General features: G+C 50.5%; 2 protein-coding genes across 5 annotated transcripts in view; both read left to right on the top strand.

The window, feature by feature from the left end:
• The window catches only part of LOC140388656 (hyaluronidase-2-like), a 78,488-nt gene extending 69,778 nt beyond the window's left edge, over window positions 1-8,710 (top strand). For all 4 annotated transcript variants that reach the window (XM_072473134.1, XM_072473133.1, XM_072473136.1 and 1 more), the window contains exon 4: window positions 7,192-8,710. In XM_072473134.1, the coding sequence (XP_072329235.1) occupies window positions 7,192-7,578 (387 nt within the window). In that variant the 3' untranslated portion in view covers window positions 7,579-8,710. The remainder of the gene's footprint in view (window positions 1-7,191) is intronic.
• A 9,207-nt stretch (window positions 8,711-17,917) lies between these two features.
• Window positions 17,918-20,660, top strand: part of LOC140388655 (cytochrome b-c1 complex subunit 1, mitochondrial-like) — a 43,628-nt gene continuing 40,885 nt past the window's right edge. Inside the window, exons 1-2 of the mRNA XM_072473132.1 lie at window positions 17,918-18,085; window positions 19,174-19,314. Coding sequence (XP_072329233.1) covers window positions 18,035-18,085; window positions 19,174-19,314 — 192 coding nt within the window. The 5' untranslated portion in view covers window positions 17,918-18,034. The remainder of the gene's footprint in view (window positions 18,086-19,173; window positions 19,315-20,660) is intronic.

The following is a 20,660-nucleotide window of genomic DNA, read 5'->3' as shown; positions in this document are numbered from 1 at the left end:
TCCAAAAAAGTTTTTCTACTGCTATGTAATGTGTTTAAATGCTCAGCAAAACCAGAGCTAATTGTAGTCCCCTCACAAACTGGAGGCTGGTCATCCAAAATGGACGGAATTTTAGGATTTCTACCAAACACTAATTGATAAGGACGATAGCCCCCAACCACCTGCAATGAATTATTTGCATGTACTGCCCATGCGAAAGCTGAATTTAGCCTGCAATTTGGTCGATCTGCCAAAATTTTCCAAAGCATGTCATCGATGACAGCATTATTTCTTTCACAGACACCATTACTAAATGGGCTTTCTGCAGCCGTATTCATAACTCTGATATTCATGTTTTCACACATATCCCTAAACTCACCATTAGCAAATTCTCCCCCATTGTCCGTAAGGAATTTTGCCGGTGGACCCATTCCTGTCCCTATCCATTTTTCCACGATTTGATCCAGAATTACTCTCTTTTCTTTACTTCGTACAATCGTTGATTGACTAAATCTGGTTGCTAAATCTACAAAATGCAAAATAAATATATTATTTGCTTTATCCCAGATCTTAAGGCCTATGGCCACAATGTCGTTAAAATCCCTGGCCAAAGGTAGGGTTACTATCGGTCGTGCTGGTGTCCTTCTGTACTTCCTACAAACTTCACAGCGGTCACTAACCTGTTTTATCAGTTTAGTATAGTCGTCATCCCTTACCCCTGCATCCTTTAATACATTTTTCAGCCTCCGAGGAGACGGATGTGCAAATTGCCTATGCAGTTTTAATACCACAAGCTTTTTATCAGCTAAAGTCCCATTTTCAACTGCCATTAACACATCCTTAACTACTCTACTTGAAAAATTATTTGTCAGTAATGGAATACAATAGTGTCCCGACTGTGTAAATTGTAAGTCCACAGTCTTTCCAAAAACTGTTGCCTTATCCTGTTCCATATCCAGTTTCATGTGTGCTTTCTTCATCGATGGTCTGCTCAGAAGCAAAGATATCTCACTTGATACAACATCCGTGCTAATGAAATGATTCACTCCGGCAACATTGCAAGGGATCACCACTCTTTTCAGCGACTTCAGAGTATTATCTTCCCCAAACCTGAAACTTGTGGAACTTTCAAATTCCTTAACCTTCTTACGATTTTCAGCATTCAAAGAGTCCAGGTAACATTTTAACCAGTCAATTCCACACACAGTAGATGTGCAGCCACTGTCCAATACAGCACAGTTGAAGGATTCTGCAACCAACACCCTCATTACTGGCGTAAAACTGCTTGTTAATAGGACAATGCCTTCTTTCTGGTCACTATCTTTTTCCTCGTTTGACTCTTCCGTGTCATGTGTCGCTTCAAACACTCTATCATAATGTGTTGGACAGTTGAAAGCATAATGGTGTTGAGAGTCACATCGAAAACATCGATTTATCATGCCCCGTGCATTTCTGGGGTTCATCTTCCTATTGTAGGTTCTAACTGGGTTTCTGTCTTCATAATTTCCTTGTCTCGGTCTCCTTCTAAAGTCTCGAGCCCTGTTCGTAGCCATACGATTTCGCCATCCTGTTAGTAGTGTATCTTCCATATTCTGCCTTATTGCAGGCTGACCTATTTGGGTCATCAGAGCCATCGGAATCGAATGTTTCCCCAGAAACTTTTGTAAAGCTTTTGTCATCTGCTTGAATAAGGTATCCTTATCAGTAAACTGAACTCCTGTCAAAACCAGGAGCCTATCCATGTTGCTCACTCTAGCACAGTCAAGTAATTTAAATGATGTGGAGATGCCGGCGTTGGACTGGGGTGAGCACAGTACAAAGTCTTACAACACCAGGTTAAAGTCCAACAGGTTTGTTTCGATGTCACTAGCTTTCGGAGCGCTGCTCCGTCCTCAGGTGAATGAAGAGGTCTGTTCCAGAAACACATATATAGACAAATTCAAAGATGCCAAACAATGCTTGGAATGCGAGCATTAGCAGGTGATTAAATCTTTACAGATCCAGAGATGGGGTAACCCCAGGTTAAAGAGGTGTGAATTGTACCAAGCCAGGACAGTTGGTAGGATTTCGCAGGCCAGATGGTGGGGGATGAATGTAATGCGACATGAATCCCAGGTCCCGGTTGAGGCTGCACTCATGTGTGCGGAACTTGGCTATAAGTTTCTGCTCGGCGATTCTGCGTTGTCACGGGTCCTGAAGCCCATTTAAAGGCATTTAAATTTAAAGGCCAACACAGACTGTGGAAATTCCAGGTTGTGTTTCTGCAGCCTTTTATATAGTCTGCCAAATTCCATTATATAGTCTTCCATGGAGATATCCTCCATTTTCCGCAACTTATCAAAATCCGATCATGGTTCATACGTACTTAACAAGTCATCTTTCCTATAAATCTTATCCATATAATGTAATAAAGTCTCCAGACCTTCTTCTGAGTCTACCTCTTCCAATTCCAGCTCAGAAAGCACTTTGTTTCGGATTTTACTGCCATGGCAGGTTACAGAGGGATATAGATAAGCTGCAGAGCTGGGCTGAGAGGTGGCAAATGGAGTTTAATGTAGAGAAGTGTGAGGTGATTCACTTTGGAAGGAATAACAGGAATGCGGAATATTTGGCTAATGGTAAAGTTCTTGAAAGTGTGGATGAGCAGAGGGATCTAGGTGTCCATGTACATAGATCCCTGAAAGTTGCCACCCAGGTTGATAGGGTTGTGAAGAAGGCCTATGGAGTGTTGGCCTTTATTGGTAGAGGGATTGAGTTCCGGAGTCGGGAGGTCATGTTGCAGCTGTACAGAACTCTGGTACGGCCGCATTTGGAGTATTGCGTACAGTTCTGGTCACCGCATTATAGGAAGGACGTGGAGGCTTTGGAGCGGGTGCAGAGGAGATTTACCAGGATGTTGCCTGGTATGGAGGGAAAATCTTATGAGGAAAGGCTGATGGACTTGAGGTTGTTTTCGTTGGAGAGAAGAAGGTTAAGAGGAGACTTAATAGAGGCATACAAAATGATCAGGGGGTTGGATAGGGTGGACAGTGAGAGCCTTCTCCCGCGGATGGATATGGCTGGCACGAGGGGACATAACTTTAAACTGAGGGGTAATAGATATAGGACAGAGGTCAGAGGTAGGTTCTTTACGCAAAGAGTAGTGAGGCCGTGGAATGCCCTACCTGCTACAGTAGTGAACTCGCCAACATTGAGGGCATTTAAAAGTTTATTGGATAAACATATGGATGATAATGGCATAGTGTAGGTTAGATGGCTTTTGTTTCGGTGCAACATCGTGGGCCGAAGGGCCTGTACTGCGCTGTTTTGTTCTATGTTCTATGTTCTATGGTAGAGGAAGAGCCAATGCCATACCTTGTTTTCTCTTTCCCAAAGCAGTTACCTTAGTCCACATAATTACTGCACTTCTCCATTGGTCGTACGATTCCCTTTCAGAAAATAAGGGAGGATAGTCATATCCAGCCATCTTTATCCTGGGTTCAGCCATGTATCTTTTTTTTCCCCTTCTCACTCACTCCTTGGTTTGATCAGGAAAAGTTGTATCTTTCAAACCTTCACATTTGCACAGCAACCACCCTCTGCTACCATTGTTAGACGTTTTAGTTGCTGTGAAATGAAGAGTCTAAGGTTCTTGTTCCTTTTCACCAAACACCATTTATTTCACTTCCACAGCCTCTGCACAAAACTCTTAACAACACACCACCTGACAGAGGCCACCTGAAGCCCCTTTACATATCAGTGTCAATTAATGGATACTTAACATAAATGAGACAACTAATTGCAATGTCTCTTAATCCATTACTTAACACAGGTGGTGTTCAACATGGAGGAGTACGGATTCATCAGTTGATGGTGGCCGGTACGTGGTAATCAGCAGGAGGTTTCCTTGGCTATGTTTAACCTGAAGCCAAAAGACTTCATGGGGTCCATAGTCGATTTTGAGGACTCCCAGGACAGCCCCCCCCCGACTGTATCCCACTGTGCTGCAGCCTCTGCTGGGTCTGTCCTGCTGGTGAGACAGGACAACCCAGGAATGGTGATCGGGGTGTCTGGGACATTGTCTGTAAGGTATGATTCTGTGAGTGTGACTATGTCAGGCTGTTGCTCTCGCAATTTTGGCACAAGCCCCCAGATGTTAGTCAGGAGGACATTGCAGGGTCGGCAGGTCTGGGTTTGTCGTTGTTTCCGGTGCCTGGTTCGATGCCAGGTGATCTGTCCGGTTTCATTCCTTTTTCTTGTGCCTTGTCGTAGCGGTTGAATACAACTGAGTGTCTCGCTCGGCCATTTCAGACCACATTGCTGTGGGTCTGGAGTCACGTGTAGGCCAGACCGGGTAAGGACGGCAGATTTCCTTCCCTAAAGGACATTAGTGAACCAGATGGGTTTTGACGACATTCGACAATGGTTTCATGGTCATCATTAGACTTTTAATTCCAGATATTTTATTGAGTTTAAATTCCACCAATTGGAACCCGGGTCCCCAGGTCATGATCCTGGGTCTCTGGATTACTCGTCCAGCAACAATACCACTACGCCACCTCCTCCCCACAGTCTGGAGAAACAGGGTAACCATTTAGGTTGCCTGGTATGGAGGGCATTAGCTTTGAGGAGCGGTTGAATAAACTCGGTTTGTTCTTACTGGAACGATGGAGGTTGAGGGGCGACCTGATAGAGGTCTACAAAATTACGAGGGGCATAGACATAGAACATAGAACGTAGAACATTACAGCGCAGTACAGGCCCTTTGGCCCTCGATGTTGCGTCGACCTGTGAAACCACTCTAAAGCCCATCTACACTATTCCCTTATCGTCCGTATGTCTATCCAATGACCATTTGAATGCCCTTAGTGTTGGCGAGTCCACTACTGTTGCAGGCAGGGCATTCCACACCCTTATTACTCTCTGAGTAAAGAACCTACCTCTGACATCTGTCTTATATCTATCTCCCCTCAATTTAAAGGTATGTCCCTCGTGCTAGACATCACCATCTGAGGAAAAAGGCTCTCACTGTCCACCCTATCCAATCCTCTGATCATCTTGTATGCCTCAATTAAGTCACCTCTTAACCTTCTTCGCTCTAACGAAAACAGCCTCAAGTCCCTCAGCCTTTCCTCATAAGATCTTCCCTCCATACCAGGCAACATTCTAGTAAATCTCCTCTGCACTCTTTCCAATGCTTCCACATCCTTCCTATAATGCGGCGACCAGAATTGCACGCAATACTCCAAATGCGGCCGCACCAGAGTGTTGTATAGCTGCAACATGACCTCATGGCTCCTAAACTCAATCCCTCTACCAATAAAAGCTAACACACCGTACGCCTTCTTAACAACCCTCTCAACCTGGGTGGCAACTTTCAGGGATCTATGTACATGGACACCGAGATCTCTCTGCTCATCCACACTGCCAAGAATTTTACCATTAGCCCAGTACTCAGTCTTCCTGTTATTCCTTCCAAAATGAATCACCTCACACTTTTCTGCATTAAACTCTATTTGCCACCTCTCAGCCCAGCGCTGCAGCTTATCTATGTCCCTCTGCAACTTGTAACATCCTTCCGCACTGTCCACAACTCCACCGACTTTAGTGACATCTGCAAATTTACTCACCCATCCTTCTACGCCCTCCTCCAGGTCATTTATAAAAATGACAAACAGCAGTGGCCCCAAAACAGATCCTTGTGGTACACCACTAGTAACTGGACTCCAGTCTGAACATTTCCCATCGACCAGAGTGGATAGTCAGAGGCTTTTCCCCAGGGTAGAGGGGTCAATTACTAGGGGGCATAGGTTTAAGGTGCGAGGGGCAAGGTTTAGAGTAGATGTACGAGGCAAGTTTTTTTACACAGAGGGTAGTGGGTGCCTGGAACTCGCTACCGGAGGAGGTGGTGGAAGCAGGGACGATAGTGACATTTAAGGGGCATCTTGACAAATACATGAATAGGATGGGAATAGAGGGATACGGACCCAGGAAGTGTAGAAGATTGTAGTTTAGACGGGCAGCATGGTCGGCACGGGCTTGGAGGGCTGAAGGACCTGTTCCTGTGCTGTACTTTTCTTTGTTCTTTGTTTGTTCTAGGACAGAGAGGAGGATAAATTTGCTTTCTGTGGTTACAAATACCTCGGGCTCACCACGCTCTGGGTGAAGAAATTTATCCTCATCCCTGTCCTAACTGGTCTACCCCGTATCCTCAGACTGTGACCCTGTTTCTGGACACCTCCACCATCGGGAACATCCTTCCTGCATTAACCCTGTCTAGTCCTGTTAGAATTTTATAGGTTTCTGTGAGATCCCCCCTCATTCTTCTGAACTCCAGCGAAAACAATCCGAACCGATTCAATTTCTCCTCGTACATCAGTCCCACCATCCCAAAAATCTGTCTGGTAACCCTTTGCTGCACTCCCTCTAGAGTAAGTACGTCCTTCCTCAGATAAGGAGACCAAAACAGCACACAATGTTCCAGGTATTGTTATAAAAAATTTCAAATCCCTCAATAAAATATTATTTTTTAAAAATAATGTTCTTGGCGTGGCCTCACCAAGGCCCTGTATAATTGCAGCAACACATCCCTGCTCCTGTACTCGAAACCTCTCGCAATGAAGGCCACCATACCATTGCCTTCTTTACCGCCTGCTGTACCTGCCTGCTTACCTTCAGTGACTGGTGTACGAGGACACACGGGTCTCGTTGCAGACTCCCCTCTCCTAATTTATGGCCATTCAGATAATAGTCTGCCTTGTTTTTTCTAACAAAGTGGATAACCTCACATTTATCCAAATTATACTGCATCTGCCATTCATTTATCCAAATCACACTGAAGCATCTCTGTATCCTCCTCATAGCTCACCCCGCGCCACACAACTTGGTGTCCTCTGTAAATTTGGAGATATGACATTTTGTTCCATCCTGTAAATCATTAATATATATTGTGAATAGCTGGGGTCCCAGCACCGATCCCTGCGGTACCCCACTAGTCACTGCCTGCCAATCTGAAAATGACCCGTTAATTCCTACTCTTTGTTTCCTGTCTACCGACCAGTTTTCTATCCATTGGGTCATAAAGCACATCAAAGACACTTTGGCCCATCGAGTCTGTGCAAACAACCACCTGAACCTGTCCTATTTTCTAGCACTGGGCCCCTGGCCTTGCGGATTGATCCTGATTGGTTTGGTTCTGAATGACGTAAATCCTGTTTCTCTTTTGTCCTTTAGAATCGCTGCAAGATGTTGAAGAATTATCTGGAAGGCAATTTTGGTCGTTATGTCCTCAATGTGACCAGAGCCACACAGTTGTGCAGCCAGGCCCTGTGTGAGGGGCATGGTCGGTGTGAGCGGAGGGACAGTCAATCTGACGCTTACCTCCACCTCAATGCCGACAGCTTCCAAATCCAGAGGAAGAATGTGAGTGGAGGGACTGAGCTGGTGCTCACAGGAGCCCTGGGAAAGAGAGACATCAGCCAGTTCCAGGAGGGGTTTCGGTGCCGATGCTTTCGGGGTTGGGTGGGTCAACGCTGCAACATGAAGACAAGTGGAGCCCATCAGCCTCTGCCTCCTGTTCTCGCTCTCCCCCTAATGCTGCTGCTGTCTCTGGCAATCTGACAACCAAAACCTTCCACCAGCTTCAACACAGTATTGAACTTTCCTTTCAGGTGGGGGTTCCCCCCTCAAAGTATTTCTGTTGTTCATTTCAACAAACATCACTGGAACATTTAAAATGGGAAAATACTTTTAAGATATGAATTGTACAGAGAGACGTGTGTGTGCTTAGCTGATGAAGGGGCAGTGTTTGCATCTTTCACTGATATTTATTGAAGCAGCAATGTTGGGTGTGGCCGGGAGCTGGGAGGAGCTGCGACTGTCTCCGTTTTCTCAATCTGCCAAAGTCATTGCTTCCTTATCTCGTGGCTAAAAGGTGTTTTTACAAACAAAAGACAAATTCATGTCAGTTGACACAATAACTCCAAGAGAGCAGTGTTAGTGACGATCACCCTCCTGTCAGTAGATATTCTTCAGCGGAACCAAAGCTGTAAATTCCTTTTAAAGCCCCATTTTTGTACCATGAGGGGTAAAGTTTTGTACATTTCACTCCAATAGAGCCTGACTGTTGGCCAGGGTTACGGCTATTCCCCAATCAGACAGAGGATTAGTGAGGGACTGGGCCGAGGTGCAGGACAGCAGGGGGTGTGGGTGATGGACGGAGAGGGAGCTGGAGAGGGCCAAAGGGACACCAACTCCTGTTTGACAATTCCAGAGGCTTCCGTCACTGGATTTCTCACCTTTGTGCGCCTGCCTGAATCACCGGAGACATCTGCCCCTCCAGTGATCAGCTAGTATTGAGGCGGGGAGGGGGCTGAGGAATAGAATCATAGAATTGACAGTGCTGAAGGAGGCCATTTGGCCCATCGAGTCTGCACTGGCCCTTGGAAAGGGCACCCTACTTAAGCCCCACGCCTCCACCCTATCCCCCTAACCCAGTAACCCCACCTAACTGAAGGGCAATTTAGCATGGCCAATCCACCTACCCTGCACATCTTTGGACTGTGGGAGGAAACCGGAGCACCCGGAGGAAACCCACGCACACACGGGGAGAACGTGCAGACTCCGCACAGACAGTGACCCAGCGGAGAATCGAACCTGGGACCCTGGAGCAGTGAAGCAACTGTGCTAACCACTGTGCTACCGTGCTGCCCATGATGTGGCGGTGAGGGTTTAGGAGGAGGGTGGGAGGAGGTTGGGGGTAGGTGTGGGGAGGGGTGGGGGTGAAGTGAGTGGGGAGGGGGTGGGGGTGATGCGAGTAGGGGTGGGTGGGGGTTTGGGGTAAGGGTGATGGGGCTTGGGGGGGGGGGGGGGCGGCCGGCAGGATGGGACTGGGTGGGGGGGGGGCAGCCGGCAGGATGGGGCTGGGGTGGGGGGGCGGCAGGATGGGGCGGGGTGGGGGGGCGGCAGGATGGGGCGGGGTCGGGGGGGTGGAAGGATGGGGCGTGGTTGGGGGGTGGAAGGATGGGGGGGGTCGGCCGGCAGGATGGGGCGTGGTCGGGGGGTGGAAGGATGGGGGGGCGGCCGGCAGGATGGGGCGGGGGTGGGGGTGGGTGGCCGGCAGGATGGGGCGTGGTCGGGGGGTGGAAGGATGGGGGGGGCGGCCGGCAGGATGGGGCGGGGGTGGGGGTGGGTGGCCGGCAGGATGGGGCGTGGTCGGGGGGTGGAAGGATGGGGGGGAGTGGCCGGCCGAATAGGGTGGGGTTGGGGGGGGCGGGGTGGGGGGGCAGGATGGGGCGGGGTCGGGGGGGCGGCCATCAGGATGGGGCGGGGGTGGGGGGGGCGGCAGGATGGGGTGAGGGTGGGGCCGGCGGGGTGGGGGTGGGGGGGGCGGCAGGATGGGGCGGGGGTGGCGGGCTGGGGCGGCCGGCAGGATGGGGTGGGGGGGCAGCAGGATGGGGCGGGGGTGGGGGGTGGGGGGGCGGCAGGATGGGGTGGGGGGGCAGCAGGATGGGGCGGGGGTGGGGGGGCGGCAGGATGGGGTGGGGGCGGCGGGGTGGGGGTGGGGCGGCCGGCAGGATGGGTCCGGGGGGGAAATTGGAGGTCGGGTGCAGGAATTGATCAGAATGCTTCCAGGGATGAAGGGGTTTAGGTTGGAGATGCTGAGATTGTTTACCTCGGAGATGGAGGGAAGGTTTGAGCTGTTCCCATTGGCTGATGGCACAAAGACCAGGTGGGTTTGATGTTTTTATCCGGAGCTCCAGGGGGAATGGGAATGAGGGGATCCATTGCCCACGAGCTTCGTATTGTGGAGAATTTCAGTCATTTCTAAAGGAACTTGGAACTGTTTGAAATTAACTTTCACAGAGACAGAGTGGGGGGGGGGGGGGGGGGCGGGATTGGCTGACTCGACAACTCTGCAGGCTGCTAGCACGCACTCAGTTGGCCAAATGGCCTCCTGTCCTATAAATGACCCTCTGACTGGCCGTGTCAAACCAAAATGAGAAATGTCTTCACTGAGAGAATCTTAGGAACCCAGGGAGCTGCTGGACCCCGAGTTGTTGAGTATGTTCAGGCTGAGAGTTTGTACTGAGAGGGAATTGGGGGAATGGATCTGAAGATCAAGCAACGAAACCGAGTTGATGGCAACAGTTCAACGTGATCTGAGAAACAGTCAGAGTGGAGGGGCTGAATGTCACATTCCTGCTCCTATTATTGTTCTGCTTCCTTGGCTGTGGTGCTGGGACTGAATATAATTCTCCAGGTGCAATGTGTCACAGCCTCCTGCAGTTTTAAATCTGCTGCTGGCAGCTGTTCAACAACTCTGATTAAAAAAATCTTAAAGCAAATATTTTTTCTCGTAGTTTTGTTGGACTCCCAGATACCTCAGTTTTTAATCGGATCTTCCAGTGAGCGAGCTGCTAATTGGGTTGTCTGGTTGGCGGGGCCTGTTTTGATGGAATAGATGTGGCGATGCCGGCATTCGACTGGGATGGGCACAGTAAGAAGTCTTGCAACAGGTTAAAGTCCAACAGGTTAGTGCTGTGGGAGAAGGTCTAATTTGGCAGGGAACCAGGATGAAATAAGAGAGAGGGGGAAGTGGGTACAGAAAGTAAGTAGAGAGACAAACAGCAAAAGTTCAGAAATAAAGGAGGGGAGGGGTCAGATTTGGCAGGGAATTCGAAATCGGCTGAGGTGCAGTTAGAATGCATGTGTGGAATGTGGCAAATCTGGTTTGAGAGCTAAAGGCACAAATTGCCACATGAGTTTCTGTTCTTAATAACCGCTGACTGGAGAATGGGAATGTTGCATTGCTTACTAAAGGCCAGTACAGATCAAAAAAACTCTCTCCTGAGAAGGCATGATATGACAGGATTCAAGAACAGAATCCAGCTAGAATGAACATGAGTATTAGGAGCAGGATTTTTAAAAAAATGTATTTATGGGATGTGGGCGTCGCTGGGTCAGCATTTTATCGCCCGTCCCTGAGGGTGGGCCTGGAGCCACATGCAGACCAAACTAGGTAAGGAGAACCAGGTGGGTTTTTACGACAATCGTTTCATGGTCATTATTAGACTTTTAATTCCAGATTTTTAATGAATTCAAATTTCACCATCTGCAGTGGGGGGATTCGAACCTGGATCCCCAGAGCAGTAGCCTGGTTTACTGGTCCAGTGACAATCCCACTGTGTCACCGCCTTCCCATTGTGCCTGCTCCTTGCATCAATACCATCAGGGCTGATCAGGGGTTTACCTCCCATTTCCCACTGTTCCTTAAATCCCAATGATTCTCTGAGACCAAACATCTGTCTATTCCAGCATTAAATATATTCCACGATGGAGTCCGCAACCCTCTGAGCTTGAGAATTCCAAAGATTCCCAATCCTTTTTTTTTTTTACACAGAGGGTGGTGGTGGCCTGGAATGCACGGCCAAGTGAGGTGGCTGAGGCTGATACGTTAGCGACCTTTAAGACTTATCTGGATATGAAAAATGAAATGAAAATCGCTTATTGTCACAAGTAGGCTTCAAATGAAGTTACTGTGAAAAGCCCCTAGTCGCCACATTCCGGCGCCTGTTCGGGGAGGCTGGTACGGGAATTGAACCGTGCTGCTGGCCTGCCTGGGTCTGCTATCAAAGCCAGCGACCTAGCCCTGTGCTAAACATGAACAGGCGCAGTACAGAAGGATACAGGTGGTTGGTCTAGATAGGACACGGGATCGGCGCAGGCTTGGAGGGCCGAAGGGCCTGTTCCTGTGCTGTACTGTCCTTTGTTCTCTTCTTTGAAGTAATTTCCCCTCATCTCCATCCTAGATGATCAACCCCTTCTCCTGAGACTGTACCCCTGTGTTCTCGACTCCACCAGCCAGGGGTGATAACCTCTGTGCATCCTGTTGATCCCCTTCAAACTCTTGTGTGTTTCAATGAGATTGTCTCTCGTCCAACCCCAGGAAATATAAACCCGATTTACTCAGCCTCGTCTCAGGGACCAATCCAGTGAAACTTGCTGCCTGCAATGCAAATATATCTTTCATTAAATGTGGGGATTAAAATTGCACATAATATTCCAGGTCTGATCTCATGAAAGGCCTGCAGGAGTCCTCGTGCGTTGCAAACATATGAATGTACAAATTATTAGATGGAGGAGGCCACTTGGCCTCTCGAGTCTGCTCTGCAATGCAAAAGGTTATGGCTTATCCGAATGTAACTTCTCATCTAACCCCCAATAAAGTCCAACATACCCTTGGCTTCCTAATCACTTGTACCTGTTAACACCTTGCATTCCTTCTAGGAGTTCCTCCAAGTATCTCTGAATATCAACATTTACAAGTTTCATGTCTTTAAAAATATTCTGCTTTTATATTATCTAGTCTAAAGTGAATAACAGAGTGTAAAAAAAAGAACTAATGAGTATAATCTGATAGGAATTATGGAGGCATGGCTACAGGATAGCATAAATTGGGACCTGAATATTGAAGGTTATGTGACATTTAGCAAGGTCGGGTAGTTAGGAAAAGGTGGAGGGGTGGTTCTGTTAATTAAAGACAGCATTAGCACAATAGAGAGGGTGACCTAAGTTTTGGGAACCAAAATGTAAAACTAGTTTGGGTTGAGATGAGAAATGATAAAGGCAAGAAGTCACCATGGAAGTGGCACAAACCCCCTCATTGTAATCTCACAGCAGGACAGATTACAAACCCCCTCATTGTAATCTCACAGCAGGACAGATTACAAATCCCCTCATTGTAATCTCACGGCAGGACAGATTACAAACCCCCTCATTGTAATCTCACGGCAGGACAGATTACAAACCCCCTCATTGTAATCTCACGGCAGGACAGATTATGAAAGAAGAGATAATGGGACTTGTCAGAAAGGTATAACGGTATTCATGAGGGATTTTAATCTTCATATAGATTGGAAAACCTAAATGGGAAGTGTAGATGAGTTCATAGAATGCTTTCTGGGTAGTCTTTTAGAACAGCATGTTCTGGGGCTAACCAGAGAGCGGGCTATGCTAGACCTGGTATAGTGCAATGAGATAGCATTAATTAATGACCTCATAGTGAAGGTTAGGTAGCAGTGATCCTAATATGATTGAATTTTACATTCAGTTTGAGGGAGGAAAGCGGGGGTGCAAGACTAATGTTTTAAACTTAAATAAGGGCAATCATGAGAGCTTGAAAACCTAAAGTGAACTGACCAATGAGGTTAAGGGTTTTGGTCAATAGAGATGCAATTGCAGACATTCAAAGGGATACTTTGAAATACACATACATTCCAAAAGAAAACAAAGTCCAAGAGATGGGCCCATCATCTGTGTTAACTAAAAAAATTAAAGACAGTATGAAACTTAATGAAAAAGCATATTAGCTTTTTAAGGCACCTTGGGAGCCAGACTTGACTACTGAGCTTTCTGGTAATTTATGGCAGTCAATCCTTTTCCGAGTGCATTCTTCACTGTTGTGTATTAGACAGGACCAGCTTCAATTTAATGTCTTCTTCAGCTCTATTTTACAGAGCTGGATCCTGTGCAAGATGTAATTTGGTTCCTGTGACACTGTTTCATGTTTTGGTCATGTCCAAGACTGGCTACTTTCTGGTCCTCTGTGTTCTCAACTTTTTTATTCATGTGTGACAAATCTATTTATATTAATCCTATTTTGGGGATAATTCCTGGCAAAATAGCTATAGATCATCAGCAGTCAGACGCCTTGGCATTTGCCTCATTGTCTGCTAGTCAACTTATCTGATTCAAACGGAAGTCTGCGTCTCCACCCTCTCACTTTCAATAAGTGAAGGAGACAATGACATTTCTTAAACTTGAACAGATTAAATATACTTCATGCAGATCAACTGAAACATTCGATTCAATCTTTCCTTTTTCCTCTCGGAGTTGAACAAGTCTCCTTTGTTTTCTTGTTTCACCCACTTTTCTTCCAACTTTTCCTTTGCCTGTATTTTACGACATGCTGTTTCGTACGTTTTATAAAAAAACAATGAAGTTTGAAAAAAAAAAGAATAAACATCGAATTGTGCAAAGTTGGAGAGGGGGCAGGTGAGAAGATTTGGACAGAATATAAAAAGCAGCAAAGAATGACTGAAAGATTAATACGGAGTGGAAGGATAGAGCATGAGAGAAAGGTAGCGTGAAATACAAAGAGTTTCTACAGATATTTTAAAAGATATTTAACAAAGTGAGCATTGGTCGGACAGAAAGGCAACCTGGGGAATTATTAATGGCAGCTGAAATAAACATAATTTGCAACAGTTTTCGGAAACATCCCCGAAAACAACTCAATCAGGAAACGGGAGGGAAGAACTCAGGAAAATGACAAAGATCAGGGAAGTGGCAGAGGGAGGCTGACAAACCCCCGGATCCACGAGGACTTCATCCTCGGGCGAATGGAGAATCGAGGCTCGGGTTTTAATTTTTCCAAATTCAGGGAGGGTTTGGAAAATAGAGAATGTGAAACTGCAGGAGGGTCCTCCAGGCTGCGGGGTGGCGCTGTAACAGGAGGAGTGAGTCCTCTGGACGCCGGAGTGAGTCCTCCGGGTCGCAGGGTGGCGCTGTAACAGGAGGAGTGAGTCCTCTGGACTCCGGAGTGAGTCCTCCGGGCCGTGAGGTCACACTGTGACGGGAGGCGTGAGTCTTCCCGCCAGTGCCACTCCACTGAACGGAAGAGTGAGTCCTCCACGCCACGGGGTGGCGCTGTGACGAGTGGAGTGAGTCCTCCGCGCCACAGCGTGGCGCTGTAATGGGAGGGGTGAGACCTCTGGCGCTGTGAAGGGAGGAGTGAGTCCTCCGGTCTGCAGGGTGGCACTGTGACGGGAGGAGTTGTCGTGTTGGGTGTTCTGATACACAAACGAACCAACACGGTTGTAGATGGTACAACTCTGTTTTATTATTCTGTATAATAACAACTGTTAACTTCTGGCTGTGGTTCGTACTTCACCAGTTAACCTGTGGACCCAGCCCTACCACTATCTTAGAGAGGCACTCAGCACATGGTGTGTGTCTGAGTAGCACGCTGTGAGCTCTGTGCTCTGAGCTGTCTCCTGCTGCAATGAGCGGGAACTGTGGTGTTCCCTGTTTTATAGTGCGCGTGCTCTCACTGGTGATTGGCTGTGATGTTGTGTGTGTGTTGGTTGGTCCAACTACCTGTCCATCAGTGTGTGTGTGTGATTGCACCATGATATGTTAATGTGGATATCATGACATTCCCCCCTTTTCACAAGAATATGTGCCTACATGGTAATAAATATTGGTGTGTACTGAGTGCGGCTGAGTATGTGTGTGCAATATTTACAACATGTACATGAGGCTAAACTACATACATAGGAAGGTGTCAGGTGCAACATAGGACAAAACAAGTGCAATCATCAAATATCGAAAGAGAACTCCTGGAACGACAAAAAGAGAAACACGTTAACATTGTTGCACAACAATTCAGTGAGTCCAATGCGCAAACAGCCTCATAAGTCCAGTCTAGTAGGTGGGCGACGAATTTGGGTTGACCGTTAGGGTGGCACACCGTTAGGGGCAGCACGGTAGCATTGTGGATAGCACAATTGCTTCACAGCTCCAGGGTCACCGGTTCGATTCCGGCTTGGGTCGCTGTCTGTGCGGAGTCTGCACATCCTCCCCGTGTGTGCGTGGGTTTCCTCCGGGTGCTCCGGTTTCCTCCCACAGTCCAAAGATGTGCAGGTTAGGTGGATTGGCCACGATAAATTGCCCATAGTGTTGGGTGGGTTGCTGGGTTATGGGGATAGGGTGGAGGTGTGGACCTTGGGTAGGGTGCTCTTCCAAGAGCCGGTGCAGACTCGATGGGCCAAATGGCCTCCTTCTGCACTGTAAATTCTATGATCTATGACCATTCATCGCCCGGATTAACGCTGTGCACTGGCATCGGCTGGTGGGTCCTACTTGGGGACATCCGATTTCTGTCTATTACCGCAACGCAGTAATAGATTGGCCATGATAAATTGCCCTTAGTGTCCAAAATTGCCCTTAGTGTTGGGTGGGGTTACTGGGTTATGGGGATAGGGCGGAGGTGTTGACCTTGGGTAGGGTGCTCTTTCCAAGAGCCGGTGTAGACTCGATGGGCCGAATGGCCTCCTTCTGCACTGTAAATTCTATGAAAAACGCAGAAGGGTTCCCGGTCGTCGGTATCACCGGTCTGTACGTCGTCAGGGTATGACTCGGTATATGGAGGCTGAATGGTCCGCACGTCCCTGCGAGGCTGGCGGAATTGCGGAGCGTTGGCAGGTTGAGCTGCTCGACAGTAGGCAGCGTAGTGGCCCATCTTGCCACAGCGGAGGCATTGTCAAGTTTTGGCTGGACATTGCCGCTTTAAGTGTGCAGATCCACAGTTGCAGCACATCGTGATGTCATGGCGTTCGTTGCGCCACCGCACATGCGCAGTTCGGTCCTGTGTAGAGCTCACCAGCGCGTCACGTCTCTCTGCGTTGACGTCCCCTCTTTTGGCGCGTACAAGCGCGGGAGGCAGCGGAAAGCGCGCGAAATGGCCGCCCTCGTCCGGGCCGCGGGCCGGGAGGAACTCGATTGACTGGACCCGCTCGGTCTCGTAGGACCCCTGCCGCGCCGATTCGGCCGCCTGGAATTGGGAATAGCGGCTGGTCGCGTTTTCGTGGAGGATGCAGGTTTCGATGGCGGTGGCTAGGGTGAGGCTCCGAATTTTGAGGAGCTGCTGGCGTAGGGTGCCCGAGGTGACCCCAAAAACGATCTGGTCCCGAATCATGGAATCGGCGGTGGCCTCATAGCCGCAGGACTGCGCGAGGATACGGAGGTGTGTCAAAAAAGATTGAAAAGCCTCATCCTTACCCTGCAGACGCTGCTGGAAGAGGTACCTCTCAAAGCTCTCATTCACTTTGACGCTGAAGTGTTGCTCAAGTTTTAAAAGGACCGTCTTGTACTCCATCTTGTCCTCGCCTTCTGCGAATGCCAGGGAGTTGTAGGTGTGGATGGCGTGTTGCCCCGCCTTGGAGAGGAGGAGGGCGATCTTCCTGGTGTCCGATGCATTCTCCCTATCTGTGGCTTCTAGGAAGGGCTGGAAGCGCTGTTTAAACAGCTTCCAGTTGACGCCGAGGTTTCCAGCGATTCGTGGCGGCTGCGGCGGGCTGATGGTGTCCATGGCGCAGGATGGCGGATCTCTGAAGAGGTGCAGGTAGGTCTCACAGTTGCTGGGGAGTTTCCAATCCTGGTATCATGTCGTGTTGGGTGTTCCGATACACAAACGAACCAACACGGTTGTATATGGTACAACTCTGTTTTATTATTCTGTATAATAACAACTGTTAACTTCTGGCTGTGGTTCGTACTTCACCAGCTAACCTGTGGACCCAGCCCTAGCACTATCTTAGAGAGGCACTCAGCACATGGTGTGTGTCTGAGTAGCACGCTGTCAGCTCTGTGCGCTGAGCTGTCTCCTGCTGCAATGAGCGGGAACTGTGTTATAGTGCGTGTGCTCTCACTGGTGATTGGCTGTGATGTTGTGTGTGTGTTGATTGGTCCGTCTACCTGTCCATCAGTGTGTGTGTGATTGCACCATGATATGTTAATATGGATATCATGACAGGAGTGAGTCCTCCGGTCCGCAGGGTGGCACTGTGACGGGAGGAGTGAGTCCTCTGGGTCGCGAGGTGGTGCTATGACGGGTGGATTGAGTTCTCCGGGCCGCGGTGTGGCGCTGTGACGGGAGCAGTGAGTCCTCCGCGCCGCAGGGAGGCGCTGTGACGGGAGCAGTGAGTCCTCCGCGCCGCGGGGAGGCGCTGTGACGGGCGGATTGAGTCCTCCGGGCCGCGAGATGGTGCTATGACGGGACGAGTGAGTCCACCGGGCCGCTAGGTGGCCCTGTGACGTGAGGAGTGAGTCCTCCGGGCCGCGGGGTGGCGCTGTGACGGGAGGAGTGAGTACCCCGGGCCGCGGGGTGGCACTGTGACGGGAGGAGTGTCCTCCGGGCCGCAGGGTGGCGCTACACCGGGAGGAGTTAGTCCTCCAGTCCGCGGGGTGTCGCTGTGACGGGAGGAGGGAGTCCTCCGGGTGACTGACCAGCAAGATGGCGGCGGCTGTTTTCCGAGCGGGGTCCGCGTTCCTTCGCGGCGGCAGAGTGAGTTTCCGGGGGGGCGGGGCGGGGAGACCGGGGGGGGGTCACCGGGACCCCCAGAGGCCGCGGCGGGTGGAGGAGGGGAAGCTCCCGGAGGAAGGGGGAAGCGTCCAGCCGCGAAGGTCAAACAGGCCGCGGGGGATCCGGGGCCAAGGGGGGGGGTCGGGGTGAGAAGGGGGGGGGGGTCGGGGTGAGAAGGGGGGGGGGGGTCGGGGTGAGAAGGGGGGGGGGGTCGGGGTGAGAAGGGGGGGGGGGGGTCGGGGTGAGAAGGGGGGGGGGGGTCGGGGTGAGAAGGGGGGGGGGGGTCGGGGTGAGAAGGGGGGGGGGGGTCGGGGTGAGAAGGGGGGGGGGGTCGGGGTGAGAAGGGGGGGGGGGTCGGGGTGAGAAGGGGGGGGGGAGGGGTCGGGGTGAGAAGGGGGGGGGGTCGGGGTGAGAAGGGGGGGGGTCGGGGTGAGAAGGGGGGGGGGTCGGGGTGAGAAGGGGGGGGGGTCGGGGTGAGAAGGGGGGGGGGTCGGGGTGAGAAGGGGGGGGTGAGAGGGGTGGGGGGGGTGAGAGGGGTGGGGGGGGTCGGGGTGGGGGGGTGAGAAGGGGGGGTCGGGGTGGGGGGTGAGAAGGGGGGGTCGGGGTGGGGGGGTGAGAAGGGGGGGTCGGGGTGGGGGGGTGAGAAGGGGGGGGTCGGGGTGGGGGGTGAGAAGGGGGGGGTCGGGGTGGGGGGTGAGAAGGGGGGGGTCGGGGTGGGGGGGTGAGAAGGGGGGGGTCGGGGTGGGGGGGTGAGAAGGGGGTGAGAAGGGTGGGGGGTGAGAAGGGGGGGTCGGGGTGGGGGGGTGAGAAGGGGGGGGTCGGGTGGGGGGTGAGAAGGGGGGCTCGGGGTGGGGGGTGAGAAGGGGGGGTCGGGGTGGGGGGTGAGAAGGAGGGGGTCGGGGTGAGAAGGGGGGGTCGGAGTGGGGGGGGTCGGGGTGAGAAAGGGGGGGTTGGGGGTGGTGTCGGGGTCAGGGGGGTGTAGTGGAGTTGGGGTAAGGGGGGGTAGGGATGAGGGGGGGGTTTGAGTCCATGTCTCACTCTCTCTCTCACCCCCCCCCCCCTCCCCCAAGCCGGCTGTGTTGGCCGCCGGGCGGTTACGGTGCTCCGTCTCCTTCGCTGAAACCATCGCCAATATTCCCGAGACCCAGCTGTCGAGCCTGGAGAATGGGCTGCGAGTGGCCACGGCCGAGTCTGACCATCCCACATGTACGGTGAGTGACCTTCATTCAGTGTTGTTCCTGGAAGCTCTGCTGACTCCTCTTCCTGGGACGGCGGCTTGAGGTTGTTGCTCTGGGCGGGGTTGGGGGAACCAGCCAGCCCCCCAAACGCAAAATGAAACTCATCCCTTTATGTGGCACCAGCTCTTCCTTCCTGTTTTCTGGACAATGTTTCTCTTTCTCTCCTCTTCACAGTTCCAACTCATCTCTTTCTCCAAGCTCGATATGCTCCTGCCATGCCTCCCGTCCCTCTTTCAGGGGCAGCACGGTAGCCTTGTGTATAGCACAATTGCTTCACAGCTCCAGTGTCCCAGGTTCGATTCCAGCTTGAGGAGGGCTGTTGTCGGCTGCAAAGAGACGTCGATAGGATGCAGAGTTGGGCTGAGAAGTGGCAGATGGAGTTTAACCCTGAAAAGTGTGAGGTTGTCCATTTTGGATGGACAAATATGAATGCGGAATACAGGGTTAACGGTAGAGTTCTTGGCAATGTGGAGGAGCAGAGAGATCTTGGGGTCTATGTTCATACATCTTTGAAAGTTGCCACTCAAGTGGATAGAGCTGTGAAGAAGGCCTACGGTATGCTCGTGTTCAATAACAGAGGGATTGAATTTAAGAGCCGTGAGGTGATGATGCAGCTGTGCAAAACTTTGGTAAGGCCACATTTGGAGTACTGTGTACAGTTCTGGTCGCCTCATTTTAGGAAGGATGTGGAAGCTTTGGAAAAGGTGCAAAGAAGATTTACCAGGATGTTGCCTGGAATGGAGAGTAGGTCTTACGAGGAAAGGTTGAGGGTGCTAGGCCTTTTCTCATTAGAACGGAGAAGGATGAGGGGTGACTTGATAGAGGTTTATAAGATGATCAGGGGAATAGATAGAGTAGACAGTCAGAGACTTTTTCCCCGGGTGGAACAAACCATTACAAGGGGACATAAATTTAAGGTGAAATGTGGAAGATATAGGGGGGATATCAGAGGTAGGTTCTTTACCCAGAGAGTAGTGGGGGCATGGAATGCACTGCCTGTGGAAGTAGTTGAGTCGGAAACATTAGGGACCTTCAAGCAGCTATTGGATAGGTACATGGATTACGGTAAAATGATATAGTGTAGATTTATTTGTTCTTAAGGGCAGCACGGTAGCATTGTGGATAGCACAATTGCTTCACAGCTCCAGGGTCCCAGGTTCGATTCCAGCTTGGGTCACTGTCTGTGCGGAGTCTGCACGTCCTCCCAGTGTCTGCGTGGGTTTCCTCCGGGTGCTCCGGTTTCCTCCCACAGTCCAAAGATGTGCAGGTTAGGTGGATTGGCCATGATAAATTGCCCTTAGTGTCCAAAATTGCCCTTA

Source organism: Scyliorhinus torazame, chromosome 13 (genome assembly GCF_047496885.1).
Source record: "Scyliorhinus torazame isolate Kashiwa2021f chromosome 13, sScyTor2.1, whole genome shotgun sequence".
Lineage (NCBI taxonomy): Eukaryota > Metazoa > Chordata > Chondrichthyes > Carcharhiniformes > Scyliorhinidae > Scyliorhinus > Scyliorhinus torazame.
This window is presented reverse-complemented; position numbering and strand designations above follow the sequence as displayed.